The following is a 20,844-nucleotide window of genomic DNA, read 5'->3' on the forward strand; positions in this document are numbered from 1 at the left end:
TTTTTATTTTTATCATACATTGCTTTTGTTAAAATTCCACTATTTACTTTTCCTCATTTTCTGACTAGAATTTGAGATTTATCTTTTCTTTAATTATTGTCTTTGTGGTAACAAAAAATTACTTTAGGAGTTGAATAGGAGTTTGATCATGAAGATGAAAATATAGCCAAAGAATACCTTGTTTTGTTCAAACATGCTATTCATCTTAAATGCACAACCATGCTCCCATGCTTGAGTAATTAAAGTGACCCAATTTGAACATGTATTGACTAGTAACATATTTTGTTTAGTGGTCTAGAAACTTGTAGACTATAGGGATGGGAAAACATTAATTAGTACCCTAGTGTATACGCTCTTCATTAATATTAATTTACTAGTACAGTCCATTTATTTTAGTTGAATTCATTGCATATCATACACATTCAACCTTTGATTAACAAGAAAAAAACTCTATTATATTTAAAAATGTGTTGTACAATGATGACTGTACCAAAAATGAGCTATGAACTACCAACCAAATTTTTGTGTGTTGTTTGATTCAACTGAAAACTTGTTACATTATATGATCTAATTTACTACCATACTTGGGTTTTCTAGAAACAAGCACCTACTCTAAATTTTTTTAATGTACTCATTCTTATCATGTTGTTTCAATAAGAAGGTGAATCTTTATTAGGTTAAGATCATTTATTATATCTTGCTATGTTGTGGAACAAGATGGACAATCTTGCAAGATATACGTAGTAGCCTTAACAATAAGTAACATGTTGGTAATATTTTGTGTCATATGAAGAATTGACCTAAGATCAAGGTTAGGGCATGATAAGGGAGAAAAAGCAAAGGTAGATTTACAATCTCAACTTTAGGCATGGGATTCTAAAATCCAATTTGCTATTGATACATAGGGCATCAAATAACATTTTTATTTGTCAAAGTGGTAGGCCCAACCTAAGCCCCATCATATGAGTAGCTGACCATCTCTAAAGCTAACATAAAAAATACATAGCCAATTGAGGGATATTTTTTCATCTATAGTTTTGACCTAAAGGAACCTGATTCCATAATCATTTACATCACTTCCTCTAGGATTTTCATTTATAACCTTCCCCCCATGTGTACCAAACAACTTGTGTTGCGCACCAAAAGAAAAGAGCTAAAGGACGAACACTCTTCCCTTATCTTCATTCTTGGCATAATTACATATGACATTGTAAGGCATTATAGATTGGGGCTTGAAATAACGGAAGAAAAAAGAAGGTTAATTGACCGAAAAAAATTGTTTCTTTTACTCAAAGTCTTACTTTAAACTTTCGTTTTTAACAAAGCGGGCTTCAAACTTTGATAAATGTTGCAATACTTACAATTTTATACTTTGCAAGAGACCCCCCTTGAAAATGGTACTCTTACCAAAAGAGTGAAAATTTCCATCTATTTTATAAGCTTATAAAGAAGGCTTTTGATCCAAATATAATTCTGGGAATTCATTATACTCCAATCATTTTACAAATACAAGTATGCACTTTATCACATCTCTAAATACATACACTGCCAACTATCAAAATGATGCTTTCTATCAATCATTTTTTCCTTTAATTATGAAAAAGTTTGAACCAAAAATCTACGAGTAGCATACAAATTATAATGTCTCAACAAAGAAAGACATAAACAATCACGCGATCTGATAAATGAAGGTGATAAAAATCATGTTTCTAACACTTTTGATTTCCCCTTCTTGAGGACGGTAACCAGACTTTGCAGAATAGTTACTGTTCTCATTAAATAGTTTGCATTAAAAGTTACAACACTTGGTTTGGATTTCCATTAAACAGACCATGACCAAGAGAAGCATAAAATGTAATACATACAAAAGAGAGATGGTCCACTAGAAGAATCCTGCCTTGTTCATAGACAGTGACAAAACAGCGGACTACCAGATCCCTGAAAGCTTGGCCTTTTAAAAGCTTAGATCTTAGTTGGTACCTGCCTCAAAAAGTTAGACATTGTGTGGTTCTTATACATGGCAATTGGGCAGACCTCTATTATTGTTTAAGGTCGTTTATGCTTAAGAAGAGTCAAAGAGCCACTCAGAACATGGCATACTTGACATTCATGCTAATTGGAAAGAAGTTTGCTTCTTCCTACCCTTTTATATTTCTCTAATCCTCAGTACATTTGTTTCATGAAAAGAACACACACACAACTCATGCACACAAAAAATTTGTAGATCTCCTTTCACAGGAGAGGTTCCAAAATACAGAAACTTCAGTTCGTACTATTCAGACTTGAGGTCCTTGAGTAATCCTATATAATGCCTAACACAGATTAAAAAGTGAAAGGGGCAAGTGTATCTACCTAGAGACATGGCGATTAGGAATTGGAAATTCACATTAAAACCTTGCATTTGAAGTATATCTCTAACGGTTAAATTGCAAAACCAGGACCACAATTCGCTAATAACAGTACATTGTCGAATCCTACAACAGCATCAACACAAATTCCAAGAGAGATTGGGCCCAGGGAGATGAACCAAGCTGTAGCCCCTGGCAAGTGAACCTTAGGTTGAAGCAACACAAGATAATATCAACTGAAGACCTCCACGGATCATCGTCACATGCAATATGTCTGCAACAAATAACTATCAAGTTACTGAAAAATGAGAGACAGCAAAATTAAAGATTGCAAGATAACATTAATGTTTAATATTGGACAAAATTTCGAATCCTAGAATGGTCAGAAATTTATAATATATAAAGTTTTAAAACTAAAGATCATAACAGCCTTTACCACCTCATTACACCAATCAAGCATTCAGATCTTGTAAAGAGGCATATATTTTACCAACAGAGTTATTAGAGATAGAGAGTGGATAAACAACCAATCTTGACATACACTTGAAAGTGCCATCAAAGTATCAAGAGAGAAATACAAAGTAATTTGTGACATCTATGAAAAAACCATACAACATTGCACAAGATGGCCACAAGTTTGAATGATAGCTAATTTTCTGAGTCAGTGACTCAATTGAAACCAACTATAACGACTCTACTTTTCTAGACCTTATTATCGACGAACTAGAAAGTTGGGAAATAAACATCCTCTTGGAAAAAAATACCCCTCCAACACAAAGCAAATTAACAATACCATCCCAAATTTCTATTTAGAAATCATATATTATTATCACAACTTAGCAAACATAAAGTCAATTTACTTACAAACATATTTAGTCAAACCCTGAAAAATGTTCGATTTAAAATTTTTAGGGATAGAGATTTTCTTATAGGTTGATCAATCCTAAAGTATTATGATGGTATCTTCTTCCGGTCATAGTCAACTAAATATTTCAATATCTTTTAAGATTTCAAATATTGTAATTTGTAAGATTTAACTTCGTATGTTTGAGCAGAGTATATTATATTTTTGCATTAACTTACACAGTAACTTTAGCTGTGTTTTAGATGGAAATTTCCTCCACCACCTGCCCCCTATTTGTTTCAAGATTTGGAATCAGAACCCTTCTGTTACTTCCAAATTTATCCACCAGTGTATACTAAAGTTTGGGTGTGAAATAAAACAACAAGGGGACTAAAGTGAGTTTGGTTTTCAAAACCACATACACAAATCAGTATACTCCTCCAGCAGTCATTGTATATAGCATACTTGCTAACACTTAACAGTTGGACACATTCATCATAAGGTACCATCAACGTAGAGCAAACTACTCATATATCCATCTTATAAAAACCCAAGGTGTTATTACTCAATGCCGCCTTGAATGCCAAAAGGATATTGGTGCCCCGGCAAGAAGGATCAATGAGGTGGCTATGTAAGTTATATAATTAAAAATAAAATAATTACTTCTGGTCTCTAAATTTTAACATGTGACTATTTAGTCTATACTTAAACTTATAACAATTTACTATGTAACTCAACATTGGTAACAACTTACTCCCTACAATGTAAATCTTGTTAAGATCTAATAGAAAATTTCACTTGTATACTATTAGGTGCCTAGATAGGAATATCAGTACCTTAGTATTAAGGGGTGACCATTGGAAATTAGTTACATGATGTTGTATAAATAGTAAGAGGATGAGTGAGTGAAGGTTAGACTATTTTGTGGAGTGATCTAGGGCTCGGATGAGAACACTCAGGAGGGAGGTTCCAAGTTCTTTTATACTTGGATTATTTTGTAGTTTCTCCTTTAATTCTCAATATATTTCAGGTCTTGATTCTTGTTAGCAAGTACCCTAACGTATACATTGATAAACTGTTAGGGACCAAGCTTGTTTGCAAAATGTGTTACATAACTAAGAAAGACTCATCATTCCTTCCACTTGTCCCTTGATAAGATTTCTCATGAGAAGGATAAAACCATTACAAATTTTAGAAACACTAGAACTAAACCATTGCAGGCTAGCTAAATTTTAAAAATTGAATTGTTGCAAATTCTGAAATTAAATTTTTTACTTGAATGAGAGTATGGGAACCAATAGTGTTTTAAACTGAAATAAATACAATATCGATCAATGTTAGATCTTGTTGGGCTCCCAAGGGCAAATGGAACTACCAAGATAGACTCCCAAGAGTAGGCCAATATCAGAGAAATAATCAAGCCAAGATGGACGATAAGATATTTGTTCCTTTCAAGAGAAAAAGTTCAACCGTTGCTTCGAACATGAAAGAAAAGAATATATATTATGACAAGGAAACCTATATTTCCGTAAGAAGATCCTGTAGATTTTCTCGAGCAAAAGAACCATAAAGTAGCCGAAAGAAATCAATCCAGATGACCTTATCCTTGCCAGAGAAACTAGCTCCGAAGATTGGTTAGAATAAAACCCTTATTCCATAGAGTCACAACCTTCAAAGGCAGTCCCTAACTCAACCAACCGGACACTAAAGCTAAATTGGGATACGAGGAAAGTTGGAAACATACCCAAAAATGCGATCCATTCTAAATATAATGCTCATAAATTTTTAATCCCGTGACAAAGCAGATCGGTATACTAATCAGTGATGCGCAAGTTTATTAGTGATAGCCAAAAAAAGAATTGATCGCCGGAGGGGTAATGCTAAAAACTTTCAAAGATGAAGACGCGTACCCACTCTATTGCTGTTGATTTTGCTGTTGGTTTTGTGGGTTGGGCGGAGGTGGCATGCCAGGACGAGGTGGTCCGTAAACAGGGACTGCGCCACCGGGCGGAGGAGGCATCCCAGGTCGAGGCGGGGGAGCTGGCATTCCAGGCCTGGGCGGTGGTGGCGGTCCCCTCATCACCTGCCCGGTTGGTGGAGGTCCCATGGGTCTCTGCGCAAATTGAGGAGGACCCGGGAAAGGTTGTGGCGGGGCTCCCCCTGGTCTCGCTGCAGAGAATTGTGGTGGAGGCACCGGAGGAGGCATACCTCTCCCGATCGGAGGTGGAGCTTGCCCAGGAAACATCGGCATCTGACCAGGTGGACGGATAACGGGTGCAGCCGGATATGTCATCGGCGGAGCGGAGAGCTGAGGTACTGGCGGGCGAGAGATTTGAGGCTGCATCATCCCCGGAGCAGGTCCACCCACTCCACGAACTGGCCCAGCAAGACCAGGCTGCGCCTGAACCAAAGGAGCAGTCGGGATACCCCTACCGGCGGCACGACCAATACCTGGACCAGCCATAGCCGCAGCATTGACGGCCTTCGCACGGGACTCTTCAGCAGGCGGTGGACCCTCAACTGTCATGGAAATGACCTCTTCGCCGCGGAGAAGAACGAGACCAAGGGTACGACGCTCGTCACGTTCCTCGTTAGTCTTTTTACCCTTAGCCGGAGGAAGCTTACGGAACTCCTCGCAGTCGCCGAGGACGAGGTTCATGTGCCGATCGAAGGCCATGAACTTGCCAACCAATTGGCGGCCATCTTGGATGGTGACTCTCATCCGATAATTAATATACTGGAGCATCTTCGAACTCTTAGACATCGACATTGTGCAAGAATGTGGAGCACCTGAACTGAGATGCGACCTAGGGTTTCTTGTTTCAGTAAGAACTCCAGCAAGAAGAAATGAAGCGAGCGGGAGAGTGGGGGAGGAAAAACCTAGGGTTTTACAAATTGGTGCCTAAATTTGCTCTTTCAAATTTCCTCCCACCAAAAAAATAAATAAAAGACGGGCCGAACCAACACCGCGATTTCGGCCCACCGGTCCAGGTCCATCCCCGTGTACTCTCACACAATTCTTAGATCATTTAAATATATATATATATATATTGGGTAGTTCTTATTTTTCAAACTATTTTCCATTTCACAGTTCTTTTTCTAAAAAATGAAATGTAAAGTTGAAAGGTTTTATTTATTTATTATTTTTCTTTTGCCTTCAAATTTATATCTATCCCTAAATTTCAATATGTTATCTTAAATAAATTTTAATGTTTACTAGATAAATAAAATTTAAGAAAATGTTGATTATGTTTTCCTTTCCCCTTTTTCCTTTTTATAATAAAACATTGAGTTAACTATTTTGAGGACAAAAAGTTTAAACATCTATCAAATACAAAATACAAAAGAAAGAAAAAAAAAACAACAAAAAAAAATCTATTAAGACATTTATTTAGTATTATTATTATTATTATTATTATTTTGAAACAAATGAACTTCTAATAATTTAACCTTATTTATTTAACGAAAAAAAAAACAAAAACAAAAATATTTTTGGACCAACAAGGAAAGCCCAAATTTTGGTTAAACGTTCAATTGCTTCGTCGGTCTCCTCTCTTTTATCTCTCGCGTCTGCTGGATTCAGATCTAGAAGAAGGAACTTGGACGAAGAAGAGTAAAACCATGGCAGCACCAGATCATTTGTTCAATCTCAGAAATAACTTCTATTTGGGTGCGTATCAGGCAGCCATTAACAACAGTGATCTCCCCAATCTCTCCCCCGATGACGCAATCGAGAGGGATTCCATTGTTTTCCGCTCTTACATTGCCCTTGGCAGTTATCAGGTCTGTTCCCGCACATTACCCTGTCTGTAAGTATATTGATGCTTGGTTTGAATTTGTTTTGAAACTCTGTCCCTACTCTTTCAGCTAGCGATCAGCGAGATCGATTCATCCGCCCCGACGCCTCTTCAAGCCGTCAAATTGCTCGCTCTGTATCTGTCTGATCCCAGCAACAAGGTTTTATCCGTGGATCTAGACCCCTTTTTAGCTGATTACCTTAATTGGGATATAAATTATTTTTTGTAATTCTTAAAATTTCAATTATATCATTGGGTCACACATTTCTAAGCTATGTTACTTCATTTTATAAATTCAAACCATACTTGACACCGATCTAGAACGAACTACTTGAAATCTCAAGAATCTTTTACAGGGAATTCAAGGTTGATGACTCCATTTTATTGACTAGTAACGTCTGCTACCTTTTCATTTGGGGGTGTGAGTGATGGTGGATGAGGGGAAAGCAATGCATAATCTCGCTAATCAACTGATAGAAGTTTGTAGTATTTCGTCATAGAAATCTGGGCATAATTGGATGAATATTAAAAAGTCATGTAACGTGTAATAAGCTAATAAGCAGTTCAAACCAACCTAAAAGATTTCAGATTTTACCACTTGTACTGGACGATCGGGGTTCAGAAGAAAATGAAGACGTTTTTCTTCTTCATGAGGGCAGAGTAATTATAGTTTCTTTACCGATGAATTCATTGAATGTTGTAGGAATCTACCATCGCGAGTCTACAGGAATGGCTATCAGATCCAGCCATTGGAAACAATCCTACTTTGAGGCTAATTGCCGGAATCATATTCATGCATGAGCAAGATTATAATGAAGCCTTGAAACACACAAATGCTGGAGGAACCATGGAATTGTAAGTCTCGTTTTGAACGTTTTACCAGTATTCATAACTTTCATCGTTATGGTTTCAATGTTTAGATGCATTACGTAGGTTTGATTTTTTTTTCCTTTCCCTTGTTTTTCCCCCTCCCCATATTGGGGGGTACGTAGATTGCGAAGATATACAAATACTATTATTTATTTATTAAATATCTTATTTTTCTAGATATAAAACTTGTAACCACTCGACAGAACTGGTAATTTTAATTTAGTTCACTATTTAACTACAAACTGGCAATGGTAGACCAGTGTCGTATTTTACTCTCTTCCATGTAGCCACCATTCAATTATCTGTCTTGCTTTCTTTCTGATTGTCTGTTTTTCTGGGGAGGAATACAGTACCATCGTCACATATTGAAAACCAATGTTGTCACATCCAGAAAAATGAAAGAATTTATAAGGAAATACAGGCAACGGCTATAAAAAAGAAGCCAAACCAATCTTAACTAGCTATTAGAAAATAAAATAAAAGAACTTCAATCCAATGCAATAAAACATAGTGATTAATTTTAAAAATCTTTAGAGTCTAGCATCCAAAGGGGGACTAAAGGATTTAATTTGTAATTGAACTTTTCTGTTTTTTACTGTATTTTTTTTCTCATCTTATGTGCCTAATCCAGATGCAAATAGTTGATTTAGGGAAGATATTTGTGGGACTGGAAGTGCATACTGTAATTATTTCTAGCCTGATTTTTTTTCCTTGCAGGCATGCGCTGAATGTTCAAATATTTCTTAAGATGCACAGGTCAGATTATGCAGAGAGACAGCTGCGAGTCATGCAACAGATTGATGAGGATCACACATTAACACAACTTGCAAATGCTTGGTTAAATCTAGCAGTGGTTTGTAGTTTATATCTTCATTATTCTGAAGGAAGGAATGTATAATTTTTGGGGCAAGTCTCATTATTCTGTAATTTTTTGCTTGACCAGGGTGGTTCCAAGATACAAGAAGCATATCTCATCTTCCAAGATTTCTCCGAAAAGTATCCCATGACAAGCTTGATTTTGAATGGAAGGGCAGTCTGCTGCATGCATATGGGAAACTTTGATGAAGCCGAGACACTTCTTCTTGAAGCACTGAACAAGGTAGTTTTAGGATGACTCTGCGTTTGATTACTTATACTGTATAACTGAAATAGCTTATCTGTGGGAATCAAGATTATCGGCGCAGATTAGTGACTGATAAAAAAAAAAGGAAAAAAATATATCTTTGTAACTTGGTTGTCTTCAATGAGATTCCAATTTGGTCAAAGTTTCAGATAGATTGAACATTTTCAGGACAACTTAGGATGCAAGTATCATCTATGAATTTATGATTGTAGATAAAAAGTTTCTTTGTTTGTTATCACAGGATGCAAAAGATCCCGAAACTCTGGCCAATTTAGTTGTATGCAATCTTCACCTTGGCAAACCAACTTCTCGTTTTCTCAGGTAATGGGTGGGGATCGATGACCAGAAATCCTTTTCTTCCTTACTTTCTCTTCTTTTATATTTTGGTTGTTTGGTTGTTTAGTTGCAATACTTTGTACACTCTGCATCTTTGTGGGAATTGTTGACTGAAGGTAGTTTATTAGCAAGTGAATGTTAATACTATGTTCACCTAAATTCTTGAAAGTTTTTTAAAGGGAGGTTGGAGAGACTTTTTGAGAGTATTATTTTGAAGTGATTTTTGAAGAAAGTAAACCCATTTTCTAAAAATATTTATAGGGGATTTAATGTTGGTTTGCGTATTGGGGACTGATATTTGAGATTCTTCTATTGTACCGTAGGTCTCGTTATGCTCATTTAATATCTATATTCAGAAATTTTTTTTGCCCTACTCCTGTCTTGCATCTTCATATTTAATATTTAATGTTTACCTGGAAATACGTTGTTTGTTTTTATTTTAACTGCTGTTATGGCAAATCCATCCACAAGTTGGATTAAAATTTTATCTCACCTTGGCTGCTATTGCTAACAAACTTGCCACATATTTTCAGCCAATTGAAACTTTCGCATCCCGACCACATGCTTGTCAAACGCATCTCGACTGCTGAAGAAAACTTTGATAGAGCTGTTCAATCTGTTGCTTAGAGAACCCCTTGCTGCCTTCGAAAGATGATGAATGATGTTTACTAGTGTTAAACGACAGTTGGTCTTCAACCTGTGGCCGTTCACTGCCAAGGGGCTGTTGATTTTGCTCAAGTTATTTGGCTATTGAATATCAAATCGAACCAAATGTTTGACATTAGAAATTATAACGCATAATTCTGGTCATTTTTTGTACTGAGCTTCCTGGATGGTGATCCATACTTATTCTTTACCATTTTCATTTGTTTAAGCCTTTGGTTAAAGACGATGGCCTTTCAATTTTCACTGTTTAATATTATAGTATTATACCACAAGCCACAGCCAGTGTTTAATATATCAGACGTTATGTTGAGCTTTAGAATAATTATTATTCTCATTCTCAATCTAGAATAATTAATAATTTTTAAAAATTTGTAAAGCATAATAAATTTCCATCGAGTGATTCCGTCTAATTGGAGTGTAGCTGAATAACTAAACAGTTTGGTTATTGAAGAGATTGGGCACCAGCACCTGTAGATTTAAGCTTCAAAATTCTCCAATAAAACCTTCACATTTTCTAAAATGTGTGAAGTATGACTTTTTCTAGTGATTTTACATTAAATGGGTGATACATACAGGCTAGCTCCATTTTCAAAGGTCATCCACACATAGCTCCCCTTTCATTCTAAAAATAAACAAAAAGAAGTATGTATGTACTGTAATTGACGTTCTCGAGGTTTTTGCCGCCAGAATTAGTTTCAGAAAGAAGTTCATTGTTTGTAAACTCGTTAAGGTAAAACTTGTAGTTTGTAGATGGCATTAGTTTCCTCCCTTTTCACCCATATTGTAATCCAATGTTTTTGTTCCACTTCTAATCTGACATCAAATTTCTGATTGGGCATGCTTCGTTAAAAATTAAGTACATAACAGAAGCAATGAGGAAGGGATGGTGCAGAGAGATGATGGGAAAGAGAACAGGTAAGAAAGAAGGGAAATTTCTGCACATACATCATTTATTTTCTCAACTATATCGTTTCAAATTCATGAGACAAATACGCTGTTTCCTATAACTAATGCATAGTAAAGTAAGGAATGTAACTTCATGTAAAGGTAAAAATTGAATACAAGAGAAAAAAAAAATTCCGACCACTCTGCTTCCAATCCAGCTGCTGAAGTAGCAACAGAAGCACAGCTGAAGTTAATACCTCAAAGGTTCTTTCCCAAGGTTCTTTCTCGGGCCAATTAAATGCTCTCTTCTTTCATGGAGGAGCCATTTAAGAGCTTTCATAACCATTAAGATGTGACTTCTGCCATCTCCAAGCTACCTTTAAACTTTGTTCAAGATCTGTGTACTGAGCTGTCCAGTTAAGTTCCTTATTTATCTTTGTTGGGTCACTAAAGACTTTGGCATAATCGCCCGGTCGACGGTCAAGATAATCAACTTTGATAGTAACACCGGTTGCCTTTTTGCATGCTTCAACGAACTCCTTAACTGATCTACCTGATTAAAAGACCAAGAAAACGAATCTGAGAAGTGACATCATAAAATTACTTCATTGCAGGATGTTGGACGAGGAATATAATTGAAATGTATGTTTCCTTTTTTCATCATATTTTGAGATGGACAAACCTTTTCCAGTGCCAACATTATATATTCCAACTTTTCCAGCCTCTGCCTTTGCAAGAGCTTTTACATGAGCGTCAACCAGATCAGTGACATCAATGTAATCCCTTACACAAGTTCCATCATCTGTAGCGTAGTCTGTTCCTCTGACCTGCAATGTACAACTTTAATGAATTTTCAAGAAAAACGAAGAAAAGGAAGGGCAGTTTTGTAGCTTATTGTTGAGAGATATTAAATAGATTTGCATTGCTGCTCTCTGTGTTAAGTATGTAAAACAGTCAGTTTCAGTTTGAAGTTGAGAACGAAGAGAGGATATTATACCTTGAGTCCAGGAATAATGCCACGAGCTGCATCGAAGCAAGCACCTGAAATTCGTCCCTGCTCACGAAGTTCAGGTCTAGGAGCTTCACCTAACCTACCCTCAGGGTCTGATCCAATCACATTGAAGTATCTGAAAATTTAAAGATACCAGAACTTTTACGTAATGATAATAATCATATAAAAAAAGGTAAAACTCAAGAAAGAACAAAAGTTTCATAATGTTGTGTAAATAAAGAAGTTTTTGAAACTTAGATAAGAAAGCGCATAGAGTTCGACGTTTACTTATTCTGACTAAGAAAAATGCAATTTGAATAGGCCTTTTTCTTATGGTCATATCAATTAATCTGGCAACAGTATAGTTGTTTCAAATAACGGTTTCCAAGCTGATCATGAGATTTTAAATGTATTTTGAATGATCACTAACATTGGAGAGTTAGTCTCTAAGCATTAGACTTTTCAAAGTAGACAAAAACAACTGATAAACCAAGAGAAGAAAAATATATGCCCGGAGACCAACATAAAAGGCATTGGATGAAATGAAAAATGCCAAAAACAAAAGAGGAAGGATTACTCTAAAACTAATGTACTAAAAGCAGAATTCCAGTTATTGATAACAAAAATAATAATACCAACCGCAAGATCATGACTGCCATTTTTGAGTTTTTGGAAAAATCTTTTATGATATCTTCGGCCATCTTCTTGGCTTTCCCATATGGATTGATGGGAACCTGCGGTCATTAACCATATAAATCTGTTAGTTCCACCACAGAAATAGCCATCTCCTCTGAATTAGTTGAAGCTAAAAAAAGGAATCAAGTTTCATATAGTGGGTAAAAACGCTATCATTTACAGAAGGTGAGTAAAATACTTGTGGAGTTTCTTCAGTGATAGGCATTTTATCTGGTTCACCATACGTGGCACATGTACTTGAATATATTAATTTCTTCACACCATGGGCAGCCATTGCCTCTATAAGTGTCAAGGTATTTGATGTGATATTGTGATAGTACCTACATTAAAAAAAAAAAAAGTTATATTTAAATACTCAAATGCATTTTTTTTTCAAGCAGATAATCCTTCGGAAAAAGAGTTGTGGCCTCATGTGGCAAAGACAACTTAAACTGTTACTCTAATATTCTAGTATAATATTATGACCAAAATGAAATAAACCATAGGCAACTCAGTTCCCTGTATAGAAAGAAAAAGACTGCCAAATTGAGCTCAACTCAACTGACGTATGTATATACCTAAGGACAAGAAGTCCGTGTTCAATTCTCCCACCCCTAGTTGTATTACAATAACTTTTCAAAAAAAAAGAAAAAAAAAAAAAAGAAGAAAAACACCCTTCTTGATTTGTTACACATAACATAACTCGAGAAAGCACTTACTTCAATGGATCAACGGTACTCTCACCGACATAAGCAACTGCTGCAAAATGCATGACAGCATCAAAAGCATTCTCTGAAAATATCTTGTTAACCTGAAAACAAACATCCATGGAGGAAACAATTCACAGTTAGAGTTAAGATTAGAAAAATCTCAAAAAATATTTAATAGAATATGTTGAAGTCAGTACAGCTTTGGGGTCTCCCAGGTCGGCATAAATAAATTGAAGCCTCCCAGGTTCTGGAAATAGTTCTTGCAGAACCCTCACGGCACCAAGATTTCCTCGTGACAAGTTATCCTGTTAAGTTAAAAAGGTGTGGCTAGGATGATTAATATAGAAGAAAGAAGGGTATAAAGTGAATTTGAGAATTCTCTGGAGATTTACCACAATGGTTACACGATGATTATCCTTCAGAAGTCTTAGTGTAGCATGTGAACCAATGTATCCAGCACCTCCTGTTACTAGTACATGAGTTACCCCTGGGTCACGCACGCCAAACTGAAGAAAATAATATTTTAGAATTGTGACTGACTACTAATCCTTTTCGTCAAGTTGTAACAGCCAAGAGCCAACAGGTTTAGATGAACAGTTGCAGGCAGCCATACTATTGTAAGCACAAGAGTTACAAAGCAAGAGGCTAGGATGTTATGATCAACACGATCATCTTTACTGTTTACAAAAAGATTGAAGTTCTAAGCACAAGATGAAATAGATACCTGGCTTGGGGTACTGAAAGCCGGCGATTGCTTAAGCATGATAATGCATAAAGCTGTGAGAGTGGCAGCCAGAATAAATTTTCCCACAACATTGTTTTTCTTTTTGGGATCTGAATAATCCATACCTATAAGAAAGTCAAAATTGGAAGTCCAGATTAGACAACAAGCAACTCAACTTAATTGGCCTTATTTGAGAGAGTGCATATGAAACAATATTTTGCTCTTGGTTCAAAATTGTTTTCAAGATGTTATGGAAGGGTTAAAATTATATGACATCATTGTTTACAAGACCATGATTTTTTTAAAAAAAAAAACAACTTTAGTAATTCAAAAGAACGGGCTATGTCGGGAGGGGAGACAATCATCAAAACTTGATTGGGTTGAAATTTTGTTTTGGAAATAAAGATACAAAACGTATTTTAATTTTAAAAGGTGAAATCCAATATATCGACAGTGATGATAATTTGATATATGAGCAGCTTCCATAGTTTATTTTCCAGAAGTTACCTCCTAATGATAAAGATCTGGTGGACCTTGGTTGAGTTCTGCTTCTGCCAAAATTTAGCATTTGCCACGTTCTTCAACTAAAGAACCTACGCTTTTAAAGAGCAGATTCCAGCCTGCAACCGGACCACAAAGTGCAACTAGAATATTGCCCTTGGTATTATTTTGCTATGATGGCCTGCAACAAAAGCCGAAAGAATAATCAACCACAAAATTCCAATTCACAAGAGGTTAAAACAAGAATAATTTAAACCTCCTTGCTTTCAAAAAAGCCTGGAAGTTTATCACTTGGAAAGAATTTTCTTTCTTTTAAAAGCAAAATGAACGTAGAAGACCCGGCTAATTTTAAATTATAAGTTCCTAGATGGCCAAAAAAAAAAAAAAACCATTGCAATTCAGGACCCATGTCTGAAAGTAAAAACCAAACGCAGATAAATGCATCATTTTCATACGTGAAAACGACAGATATGCGGTTGTTTTACAAAAGAAAACACCTGAATTTCCAAGAGACGAGACCCAGAAAAAGAAGAGATCATTCCCAATATTGGAATTGGAAATGATATAAAAACAAAACACAACAATTGAAACGATGAGATCCATGGCATGGCAAGAAAATAAGATGAACACCATAGAATCTGATAAAGAAGCATGCATGGATAATAATTACAAAAACAGAGACACCCAGATAAGAAAGAAAGCAGAGAAGTAGAAACCTGGATGAAGAAAAGAGAAAAGATTCAAAGAAGATGGTGTAAAGCAAAGAAATATATAAAAAGGAATAAGAAAACATTAAATAGAGGAATCGTGAATATTGGTTTAATCCCAGAATGAAAAAAGGACCTGTGGGTATGGAAGTCAGCGCGTTGAGAGAGAAATCCCAGATGAAAAAAGGGGAAGAGAATTGAGTAGAAAGGAAGAGGAGTTGAGAAAAAGGGAGATGAAAAGAGGGAGATGGAAGATTGAAGGAAGAAGAAAAAGAGGGGGAAAGTGAAAAGAGAGGGAGTCGAAAAAAAGGCGGAGAAATGTGGGCATCCATAGCCATAGGAGAGGTAATATAGTCGGAAGGAAGGTGGGAGAGAAGAAGGGAAACAGACATTTGCGTAGAGATGCGTGGACTTTTCAACAGAAAACCAAAAAAACAAACAAACAAAGAAATTGTTGAACAAATGGGAATTGGGAATTGGGAATTGGGAATTGGGCAATTGGAAAAATTAAAAATGAGAGAGAGAGAGAAAGGATCGAATGATGTGATGGATCTGGGGGAGACGAGTTTCAGGGAAAGAATGTGGGAAATTGAGGTTTTTTGCTTTCTGGGTAATCCACAAGCCCACATGTCCCCTTTCTCACAATTCTCTCCTCTTCTCAAAAAATTAAAATAATAATAATAATAATAATAAATTAAATTAAATTAAATTAAATAGCTAAAAATCTATCAATCAGACATTTATTAAAAACAAAGTCTTGTTTTCTAAATCAATATAGTTTATGAAAGAAAAGAAGTGTTAAATCATTTTGTTATACCAATATCAATAATACCATGCCCATTCGTGGCTTTGCTTTGAGAAATTTAGAAAGTGGATACTACCAATGAAAATTGATGGTCTTAGCTATTTGCCTACAAAATCCAATATAATAGTACTCTACTTCATGTGGTTGCCACCCAAAATCTCAATGCTCCTTCATTTAGATTAACCCAAACCTTAATCTAATGTGCATATAAAATTAATTCTATATTAAGCAATAATACAAGTCAGTAAGAATCCCTTACTAAGCATAATTAAAAAGTTGTTACTAAAATGACAACGATGCGTAACAGAAGTGAGGTTATTGAAGTTTTTTTTTTCTAATTTTTTCCCCCATAAAAACCTTGAATTATGCTCAATAGAAAATTTTCCAAATAAACTAGCCATGTTTTTCTTTTCTAGTCTTTCTACATTTAGTTCTAAAATAATAATTAGAGTACACTTTCAATCAAACTTAATTTAGTAATTCAATAAAATGAGTTTAATAATAATAATTTGAATTGAAAAAAAGTTGCTATTGAAATAGAATAAAAGGTTAGATGGAAAGTATAATGAATGATATAATATTCGTTTGTCAAATACAAAAGGACTTTGCCTAATTGAGAGAACATAGAATTATTATAATGGCCAGATACGGTACCGTATTGAATGGCATTAAATTATCTTCCAAATTCATTGGTCTCTCCCTTCCTCTTCCCAAAGTTACCAAACCAAAATTAACTTTACCTTCTGATTAATATATATATATATATATATATATATATATATATACATATATAATATTATTTCATTTACAGTTATTGTTTCAAAAGTAAAAATTAAGAAAAAGTTATAAGTATTTAGCAAACCATTCTGTATTTGGTCTTTTATTTTGAAAATTAAGTTTTAATTTCACTCACTGATTTGTATAGTTCTTAGGTTAAGAAAAAATGTTTTCTTTTTTTTAAAAAAAAAAAATATATACTTTTTCTTATTATTCAAAACTTAGCTCTGTTTTTTAAAACTTTGGTTTAAAAAAAAAAAGATGGCAGTGTAGAAAATTTAGAGAGAGAGATAGAGAGATTTAATTTAATTACTGAATAAAAGCTAACATGACAGTCTATAGTCTACGATACAAATATAACTTCTAGGAGGGAAAGAGAGGAGGAATAATATTTAGAAACAAAAATTATTGTATACACCTCTAATTCACCAATGTTTTGGCACATCATTCACTATCCGTGATTAGAATATCGATGTTGATATTGATGTCAAACTCTTAAATCACAAATGGTTCCAAAAACTTAGTAATATTATCTTAATACTCTAATTCCTAAGTTAGAATCAACAAAAATCAATTTTCGAGACCACCTACTTTGATACTATCTTAAATTATCAATCTCATCTGAGAACTGAAAGATATATCTACGAATATTCCAATCCTTGAATGTCATTAGAATTAATACTATTGATTAAGATAACAAATTAAATTTAAGGGCTAAAATGCCATGAAACTAAGAGTAGTAATATAATTATTTTTCCAAGCGTTGTATTATTTTGTTTGTATTTGGGAAAATGTGTATGCTTACTATTCTTATGTTGATTTTTGAATGTCATATTTGGAAAATTATGGCAACGTAACATCATATTTAATCAAAGACGAAATTTTGTTGATTGAAATTATAATTTCACCCTTACATCCGCTCCAAGTCGGTTTAAGTAATTCCATGGACTCACAATGTTGAATAAAAGAAAGAAAGGGATCAAAGGTCAAAACTCGGTCTAACCAACACAATTCAACTTAATTAATTAATTAATTAATTAATTATATATAATCAAAGCTTTCAACTTCCCATTTTTTTTTTCCAAAATCAAACTCAAAGTTTTAAATAAATAAATTTTCATTTTTTTAAAAAAAAAAACAATAGAAAAATCGTTGGTTAAGAAAAAACATACAAATTTGGGACCAACATAATTGAATTTATAATTTAAAAAAAGGTTCAATTATCTCGTGGGGAATCATAAGAGTGTGTTAATTTAAAGGGGATTTATCAAATTAAACCTTGTAATATGCATTAAGAAATGGCTTTTCCTAATGTAAAGCAATGAGTTAGGTTAATCTCATGTGTATCTTATATTATATTATTTTGGATTGGTAGGTTAGTTGGAGTGTGTGTGACTAAAAGTAATAATGGAGAGGTTGGCAGCTTTGAAGAAGAGGCGGCCACTTCTAATTAATCATTAAAATTTAACAGTTTTGTTAAAATATAGATTGGAAAGCCAATTGTTGACATTTTAATTAATTGGTCTCTTAGTCATATGTATTTTTTATATATACATTTGCACGTTATTGACAGACCGACTAATTTTTCTAAATTTTCCATTTCCATTTTTAATATTATAAGTTGTAAAAAAAATTATGTGATATGGACTCCATATTTTATATTTATATGCAAAAAAAAAAAAAAAAGTTTCATATAAATGTATGATATATATAGTTATCCAATTAAAACGAAGATCAGAATTATGGGCTTTACCAGTTGTCCCATTTTAATTCAAAAAATATGGTGATATGATCATCATGATCAGCTACGAGAAGAATATTTGTTAAATTAATACAGAGGTTGACTTAATTGAAAGCTGACCAATTCCAAATTAACATTTTTTTTCCCAACTTGTTCATATGACTTTAATGGGGTAAGGTGAATGAAAGTTTTACTCTCTTTTTCTTTTTTTCTTAAAGAAATTATCAACCTTTTAGGTAGTTAAATATGTTTGAGATTGATTTAAAACGAAAAGAAAATAAATAAAAGTTTCTTGTACATTTCTATGTATATGTTAGGTGCATAAGATCGAAAATGACAAAAAAAAAAAAAAAAAAAAAAAACTAAGTTCAAGATCAAAATATCCGATTTAAAGCTCTATTGAACCTTGGGACCAGTGAGCCACGAGTCAAGGGCGGCCATGAAGAGTTACCTTCAACCTTGGACTAAGACGAGGTTGATGGTGACTTTCAATTTACACTTGAGAGCGAAACAATTCAATTGATACACTTAATTCAAGTTCAAAGAGGGGATAGAAAACGTTGAGTTAATTTAGTCTATATATATATATATATAAATATGACTTTTAAAAAAAAGTAAGATTATCCTCAACCCCAAAACTCTGGAATCATTGAAGACCTCGTGGGAACTATCAAAATGTCATACCATTGTCTAAAAAGTGTATTTATTTTAGAGATAATATATTTGTTAAATTAAAAATTTAGAACTATATATTGTGATGAAGTGCAAATTTGAGATCAACCATATAATGAAGGAAGTATTATCACTTTATTTCAATAGAAAGCAAGAACATGCTTATCAGTTTGCTTAATTTGTCTAAATTTTGTGGCCACGTCTCTTTCACACTACCACTCTAAGCAACCTTTAAACAATAATAATAAAAATTAAAAAAAAAAAAAAAAACCACTAAAAATGATAGATTATATATTTATAGATATATGTTTTTAATTTGGTTTGAGAGTTATTATTGGTTGCCGTTATACCTAAGAAATAAATATAATTTATATAATAACTTGACTTCAATTTTAATCCAAAAACTATCCTCTGTCCTTTCATTTCCTTAATATGTTTGGAAGTTGGAATGACATTTACATATTACCAAGAAAAATCACCTCTGAATAATTTAAACAAATGTAGAACACTCACAGTTGACATAAAATAGTTTCAAAAAATCAAATTACAATAATACATATAAGTTTATGGTTTTCAGATAAGGTTTGGAATCGGGGGCTGAATATGCAATGCAAGTTGACATAATAAATTGGAATTCTTTTTTTATTTTTTGCCCACTTTTTCAAAGAGGGAAGAAATATTTATACAAATCTACAAATAATTAGTTAGAGAAGCTAAGCTCTTTTGTTTTAATATTACATTTGAAATGGTTTGTATAGAACCAACAATTCTTCTAATCACAATTATGATTAAAATAAGAAACAAATCGATGGACGTATGTTAATTAAATTGTTAATTAAAACAATTAATACCATTTATTGGATGATTAAATTCAACATTAAATCTTAGTTGAATATAACTTCTAGTTCCTATATAAGTTTTTATTTGCGTACATTTTTAATAGTTTACGTTATAAAAATTAATGCTAAAATTTAATGGAGAGATAAATTGATAAATTGATTAGAGACTCAATATTTTTATAAAATATAAAGTTTATATTTTTAAAATAATAATAAAAAAACGACTTCTAATTTTGATGAAATTTTTTGGGTTAGAAAATATATAAAATTTTATGATTCATTAAGAATTAGTTTGAGGATAGATATATATCGAATGAACAAGAAAGGTCGAATAAAATAAGGTTATGGATTTATAAAATGTATACATGTAATCATAATTATATCGCTACCTAATTCTTAAACTATGGAAATAATTGTAAATCAAATTATAATTATATGGTGTGGAGCAACCTGTTGTTAGTGTTTTTATTAAAATCAACATAACAACAATAATATGAAAGTTTCAATGGAATGATTATCATGGAGATAAAATTAAGAGCAGCCAACCCATTGGGTGAATGGGGTTCATAGTCATTTTGTATTTCTATTTTTGGTGATTGAAAGAAACCCATTTCTTCTATTAATTTATTATAAAAAATATTAGTTATTATTTTAGTTAAATTTAATTTAATTTTTAATTTACCCATAAAAATCTTGGCTTTCATAGTATTATGAATTTTCAATAATGTGTTGGATGGATATTAAATTGTGTGTATATATGATTATAATTTTTCTTTATTTGAGACATATGACAATGACTAATTAACTATTATCTATTTTGCATGATGATAAAA

At 33.5% G+C, this 20,844-nt stretch overlaps 3 protein-coding genes across 6 annotated transcripts; 1 reads left to right on the forward strand and 2 right to left on the reverse strand.

The window, feature by feature from the left end:
• Nucleotides 1–2,106: 2,106 nt before the first annotated feature.
• Nucleotides 2,107–6,195, reverse strand: LOC103484284 (uncharacterized). Of its 2 annotated transcripts, none has more exons than XM_008441282.3 (2): nucleotides 5,103–6,195; nucleotides 2,107–2,622 (listed from the first exon to the last, which is right to left on the reverse strand). In XM_008441282.3, exon 1 carries the CDS (start codon nucleotides 5,960–5,962, stop codon nucleotides 5,108–5,110), a length of 855 nt encoding a protein of 284 aa, XP_008439504.1. In that variant the 5' UTR covers nucleotides 5,963–6,195; the 3' UTR covers nucleotides 2,107–2,622; nucleotides 5,103–5,107. The 2 variants fall into 2 exon arrangements, with proteins under 2 accessions (XP_008439504.1, XP_050944466.1); XM_051088509.1 differs by having other exon boundaries at nucleotides 2,107–2,635; nucleotides 5,103–6,107.
• A 461-nt stretch (nucleotides 6,196–6,656) lies between these two features.
• On the forward strand, nucleotides 6,657–10,256 carry LOC103484285 (coatomer subunit epsilon-1-like). Its single transcript, XM_008441284.3, has 7 exons — nucleotides 6,657–6,975; nucleotides 7,060–7,149; nucleotides 7,693–7,844; nucleotides 8,577–8,712; nucleotides 8,803–8,958; nucleotides 9,224–9,303; nucleotides 9,852–10,256. Exons 1-7 carry the CDS (start codon nucleotides 6,814–6,816, stop codon nucleotides 9,943–9,945), a joined length of 870 nt encoding a protein of 289 aa, XP_008439506.1. The 5' UTR covers nucleotides 6,657–6,813; the 3' UTR covers nucleotides 9,946–10,256.
• A 651-nt stretch (nucleotides 10,257–10,907) lies between these two features.
• On the reverse strand, nucleotides 10,908–15,790 carry LOC103484286 (UDP-arabinose 4-epimerase 1-like). 3 transcript variants are annotated; one of them, XM_008441285.3, is made up of 11 exons: nucleotides 15,314–15,790; nucleotides 14,477–14,651; nucleotides 13,970–14,094; nucleotides 13,638–13,751; nucleotides 13,443–13,550; nucleotides 13,255–13,346; nucleotides 12,735–12,876; nucleotides 12,500–12,594; nucleotides 11,867–11,996; nucleotides 11,552–11,696; nucleotides 10,908–11,422 (listed from the first exon to the last, which is right to left on the reverse strand). In XM_008441285.3, exons 2-11 carry the CDS (start codon nucleotides 14,535–14,537, stop codon nucleotides 11,196–11,198), a joined length of 1,239 nt encoding a protein of 412 aa, XP_008439507.3. In that variant the 5' UTR covers nucleotides 14,538–14,651; nucleotides 15,314–15,790; the 3' UTR covers nucleotides 10,908–11,195. The 3 variants fall into 3 exon arrangements, with proteins under 3 accessions (XP_008439507.3, XP_050944465.1, XP_050944464.1); XM_051088508.1 differs by lacking the exon at nucleotides 15,314–15,790 and adding an exon at nucleotides 15,187–15,272; XM_051088507.1 differs by lacking the exon at nucleotides 15,314–15,790 and adding an exon at nucleotides 14,727–14,779.
• Between the last annotated feature and the right edge of the window lie 5,054 nt (nucleotides 15,791–20,844).

Source organism: Cucumis melo, chromosome 8 (genome assembly GCF_025177605.1).
Source record: "Cucumis melo cultivar AY chromosome 8, USDA_Cmelo_AY_1.0, whole genome shotgun sequence".
NCBI classification, from domain to species: domain Eukaryota; kingdom Viridiplantae; phylum Streptophyta; class Magnoliopsida; order Cucurbitales; family Cucurbitaceae; genus Cucumis; species Cucumis melo.